Source organism: Microtus ochrogaster, chromosome 21 (genome assembly GCF_000317375.1).
Source record: "Microtus ochrogaster isolate Prairie Vole_2 chromosome 21, MicOch1.0, whole genome shotgun sequence".
Taxonomy (NCBI): Eukaryota; Metazoa; Chordata; class Mammalia; order Rodentia; family Cricetidae; genus Microtus; species Microtus ochrogaster.
In genome coordinates, this window is record NC_022022.1 from 36,649,307 (window position 1) to 36,655,072 (window position 5,766).

The 5,766-nt window shown below is 35.2% G+C and overlaps 1 protein-coding gene across 2 annotated transcripts in view; it reads right to left on the reverse strand.

The window, feature by feature from the left end:
- Positions 1–5,766, reverse strand: part of Pkn2 (protein kinase N2) — a 94,983-nt gene that overhangs the window by 1,001 nt on the left and 88,216 nt on the right. For both annotated transcript variants that reach the window (XM_013350040.2, XM_005357382.2), the window contains 4 exons: positions 5,302–5,364; positions 4,076–4,152; positions 3,116–3,258; positions 59–166 (listed from right to left, as the gene is read on the reverse strand). In XM_013350040.2, coding sequence (XP_013205494.1) covers positions 59–166; positions 3,116–3,258; positions 4,076–4,152; positions 5,302–5,364 — 391 coding nt within the window. The remainder of the gene's footprint in view (positions 1–58; positions 167–3,115; positions 3,259–4,075; positions 4,153–5,301; positions 5,365–5,766) is intronic.

Sequence of the window (5,766 nt, forward strand, 5' to 3'; positions counted from 1 at the left end):
AAAAACCAAAAAAAAAAAAAAAAAAAAAAAAAAAAAATTCTTAATCCTAATTTCTTACCCTTCTCATTATGGAAATGGCTTCTGTAGATAAGAACCTTGGATACCTTACTTCGTCATTTACAATACTGTCAAATACCTCTTCTTCATCATCACCAGGAAAGGGAGACTGGAAGAAATATTTTTAGTAAGATGAAGTTCCATATATTCAAAAACCCATATATTCAAAGCAGAACCAAAATTCAGGCAATGAAAATGAAATGAAGCTGGGTGGTGGTGGCACACACCTTTGATACCAGCACTTGGGAGGCAGAGGCAGGCAGATCTGTGTGAGTTCAAGGTCACCCTAGTCTATAAGAGCTAGTTTCAGGGAAGCTAGGGCTGTTATGTGTTACACGGAGAAACCCTGACTCGAAATACTGAGAAAAAGAGAGAGAGACAGAGAGACAGAGAGAGAGAGAGACAGAGAGAGACAGAGAGAGAGACACAGAGAGAGAGAGAACAAAAACAGGACCCGAAGCTTAGTTGGAATGCCTGCCTAACATGTAAGAAGTCCTGGGTTCAATCCCAGAACTGCATAAAACCAGAAATGGTGAGGCAGGAGGACAAGAAGTTCAAGGCTAGCCCCCACTATACAGTGAATTTAAGTGGCTTGTGCTATCTCTGGGCTGCATGAAACCACATTTAAAGAAACAACAAATACTCTAAGAAGTTCTGACTGTGAGCTGCGTAGGCTGGCTTATACTTATCATCCAAGAAGTTGGGAGACCCTATTTCAAACCTCCCCACAAAAAATGGAGAGGATGTCCCAACAGGACAAAAACAAACAAACACAAAAATAAAAACAAAAAACCCAAACAAATGAACAGAGTTTAGCCAAACCACACTTTAACAGTTAAAAACAACCAAAATAAAAGCCCCTCCAAAAACCATTACAACTGAAGCTTCAATAGTGCTATAAAATATAATGCAGACCAATAAATAGGTTTTAAGTTTAATTCCTTTCCTAATTACCTTCCTGTGGAGGCACTAAAGATAAATGAAGTTGAGAGGCAACTAAAATGGAGTATCAGTGCCTTCTGGGTGTGTTTAAAACTCAGCCATTTAGAAACCCTTTCAAAACCAGAAAGCAGGGACCTCCTCACTTGTTTGTTAACCAGTGGCTTGAACACAAGAAGGCAAAATCAATAGCATATTAAGTCTGCAAGATTTATACAACTAATTTTCACATGTTATTTCTAACATAAAAATATTTTTGGGAGGATGGAGTTTAAAACAAGGTCTCACTGTGGAGCCCTGGCTGTCCTGGAACTCACTATGTGGACCAGAACAGCCTCAAACTCAGAGAAGCCTCTGCTTCCTGAAAGTAAATTATAAGAAAGAATACAATTTTGGCTCAGAATTAAATCTTGGACTTACTTAAATGATACATTTAAAAATATGGCATTAGAAACATAGAGAGGTGACAGAGTTTAAGTATGCCACAGTCACCAACAACAGTATTTCCATCACCTTAGTTAGAAAGACTATTGCAAATAGCGAATACTGATCTTAAAACAATTTAATTCCATTCCAAATACCTAAAGTCGCTTTTCTAAACAGAGGAGGGAGATTTAATCTGGGACATAGGTCTTGGGAAAATAAATGAGACCAGATGGAATTGATACCTGACCCTAATGCGCGAAGTGCAGGGTTTAGAAACAGGTTCTGAAAATGTAGAGGGCAAAAAAAGTGCAACCCTAACTCACAAGTGCTGCGTGACAAGTTAGTAGCCACTTGTGTTACTCACATATCTGAAAACGGTAATACTACTAGTTTGGAGTTTATTAAATGTTGATGGATGCAAAATGAACAGAGCTAATATTTATAAAGTTCATAGCTCTCTTAATAAGCCATTTCTTTCTTCCTTTTCCAGAGAATCTGCTCCAATTTGACACACTGAAAGGACTGTCATCTATTGGACAAATCTGTTCATTATGGTTAAGTGTTAGTAAACAACACACAGACTAAAACTTCAGAACCATCAACAAATAAGAAGGCATCTGTTCATTTATTCAGCCACTAAATGATTCATGACTTGGATATACAAGGTGGCTGGCAATGGGAAACTCCAGAATAATGATTCATTTCTAACAAGTTGACTTGTATCTATAGAAAAACCCCTCTTGAGAAAGGTTTCAACTGCCTTGACAAAAAAATATACTCATTTTGAATTCCATTCCCATTATCGTTCTTAGCAATCCATAAATCCATTAGGACCTTATCATTTTCATTTATTTTGTAAGTTTCATAAATTATAAGGATTTCAGTATTAAACTCAGTTATCCTCAAAGATTAATATTGTTAATAAGAAAATGAGTAAAGTGTCAACTGCTTCAATTCTGTTCATTTTTTTAAAAGGGGGTTTATAAATATTTTTAAATATGTGTATGTGTGTCTATCTGTGTGGGGATATGTACTTGAATGCAGGTACTTGTAGAGTACAGAGGTGTCCAATTCCCAGAAGCGGGAGTCACAGGTGGTTGTGAGCGCTCAGAAGAGGGTGTTGGGAATTAAACTGGAGTTCTTCCTCTGCAACAGTAATATGCATTCTTAACTGCTGAGCTAACTCTCCAACCCTGCTATTGTTTTTGAAGGTCACATTTATTTTTATAGATGACAGATATTTTTTCTTTTTGCATTTTAATTCAATTACAAGGTGTTTGTACTATGTAGCCCAGATTGGTCTCAAATTCATAATCTCCCTGTCTCTCTGCCCACCCCCCAAGTGCTCAGATGACAAGTATGTACCACTACACCTGCCTGTAGAATATATTTTTACTCCTCTCCCGTAGTTCTATTCCCTATGAAATTCAGTTCTATTAAAATCACAAAACATAACCATCTTAAAACACTTAAATGTAAGAGGCCATTTGAAAACACATAATACAGTCCACCCAGTATATAAAAATCTAAACTACTAGGCTAGTAAAGATATTATAGAAACACAGTCAATTATTAGCATAAAAATGATTTTCTAGTTATATAGGAGACAAATGGAAGTGTCTTTATAAAAATGATGTACTTTTTCCTTCCAATCATCCTCCCTCTCTTCATCTACCTACTTCCTGTAGCTTACCTCTCCAACGAGCATTTCATATATAAGTACGCCAAGGCCCCACCAATCTACAGCCCTTGTGTACGATGTTTCTGTCAATACTTCTGGGGCAAGAAATTCAGGAGTACCACAAAATGTGCTTGTTCTATCTCCATACCCCATTCCTGGAGATGATAAATTCAAGTATTTATTGGTAAAGAAAAAAATGGCATAAAAATTAGAAGGTGTGCTTAGGAAAGAAAACTAACATTGTTGTACATATATGTTTGTAACTCAAACATACCAAGACTTCACAAATGTTTCAACCAACAAACTCATGATTCAGTAAACATTCACTAATTCTAAGATATCCAAGAACTGTGTTTACTTACAATGGAAACAAAGTTAAGTAATAAAATAAAGCTACTAGTATACGAAGGAGGAAGCATATAACATCAGTTATAACATTACGTATGAAGAGTGAATATCTTATCTTATAAGGAGTCAAACCTAACCTAGCAGTATCTACTGCTTACCACCATCATCATTACAATTTCTCACATGACCTTTCCTTTAAATGGCCTCAGCTTAACTCCTTTATTTAATCCCTAAATATATATATATATATATATATATATATATATATAATCTTGAGATATTTACATAATTCTATTTTTCCATTAAAATGTTAATAGTTCTAAGAAGCTGGCATGTACTTCATTTGGCTCAGTCCCAATCAACAAACCAGCGCTTAGCACCATGTTCAAATACTGGCAAGAATATCAACCATACAGAGAAGCTGAGTCTCACAACAGTTTCTGACAATACCAACTATCTATATCCACCAATCAAAGTCTTGATGTGGTTACTGGGTTATATGAGCAATCCAAATGTTTTAATTGAATAAATTAAAATAAAAAATGTTTTTCTTAAACAAATGAAAACTACTGAAGTACAAAGGAATAATAATCTAATAGAGTAGAACTTAAAAAGTCCAATTACCTTCTTTGCAAAGACCAAAGTCAGCAATTTTCACAAAGCCTTCTGTATCTAGCAACAAATTATCCAACTTCAAATCTCTGTTCAAGGTGGAAACATGAAAATAAGTCAGTAAACCACATAGTACAAGATAAAATTTTTATTTTCAAGGAACCCAATTTTGTCTTCTGGGAACAGTTTCTTCCAAGTTATAGCATAGGACGCTCTCATTTTTCTTCCTTTTGCATAGTAATAAAGCTTTTACATAATTTTTTCTTGTTATATACATGAGAATATATTTACAAAATAAACATTCTATCTTTTTAATTGTTTATATTAAGATACAGAATCAGTTTAAATACCTTTTATTGAAGTTTAAATTTTTATTTAGGGTAATCTGACTTAGTCACAATTTGAACTTTGTTCACATGCATTATGAAATAATTTAAGCTAACAATATAAGTAAAGTGTAAGATTTAACTTTTAAGAACATAGTTTAACATAAAGAGAAGGCTAAGTGACTACAAATGAAGCTAGTTTTAAATACTTTATTAAGTAAACGGAATCATGAGCAAACCTTAAAAACATTGTTAGAAGCTTGACTAAACCATTAAGATTTCAAATTCTGACTGGCTTTCACATAGTGAGCTTGCTTTCTATTAATGGGAAGTGAGAGCAGCACTACTCAATGTAGCCAGGGAACAGACGCTGGCCACAAGCTGTTCTGCAGTTTGACAAGGAGCCAGTGCCAGAATATGAATGGGCTATACCACCAATACCCTTGTAGTTCAGATGATGGCAACATTTTCTTATTCATTCATTCATTCATTCATTCATTCATTCACTCTTGTGTGGGAGATCAAACCCAAGGCATCACATATCATAACCTCTCTACCACTATTCTCAGTCCATGCTACTGAAGACATCCTAATGAGGGACGGCACGGTAGTTTACACTCTGGCATAGTTGTTTTCCTCTCTCTAAAAGCTACTGGTGAACAGGCCAACTCACTCTCACTATTTTAATTAGGAAATAAGCAGAGGACCAACAACCAAGAAGTCCATCACACAACGCTCACGATGGTGAGCTAGTTTTCCAAGTTGGGGTAGGACTCACGTGTGAATTGGAATTCAGGCTAATTAACAAAAAGAAAACTAAAAAATTGGTTAAGTACAAAATATCCTTGTTAATTATCCTGAATTCCAATTCACACGGAAGTAAGCTATTAGAAACAAGGAAAATGTACTCACCTATAAACAATTTTGTGCTCATGTAAATATTGTAACCCGAGAACTACACATGCTGCATAAAATCTGTTAGAAAAATTAAACGAAATGTTTAATAAATTTCATTGCTCTTGAACCCTTTTATAGTTCAATGGACACTTTGTAGTTACTCAAATATTTATTTATTCTTATCACATACAATATATTGTGCTATTCAAAATGAATTTAAAAACTGAGAGAATATAATTATAGCAATGGACAGCTTTCACTTGCATAGTAGTCATTGAGGGTCCTCAGAGAGGACTTTGGTTTGGTTCTGTAGGGAGGAATTGCAATGTGCTGTAGGTATGGAAAGACAGCGTGCCAAAGCAAAGGTTTTGTTAGAAAATACAAGCCATGGTGATAGATATGGGTCAATTTTCATTCTTCTACAGGTTGACATCCAGTTGTGCCAGCACCATTTGTTGAAGATGCTTTCTTTCTTCCATT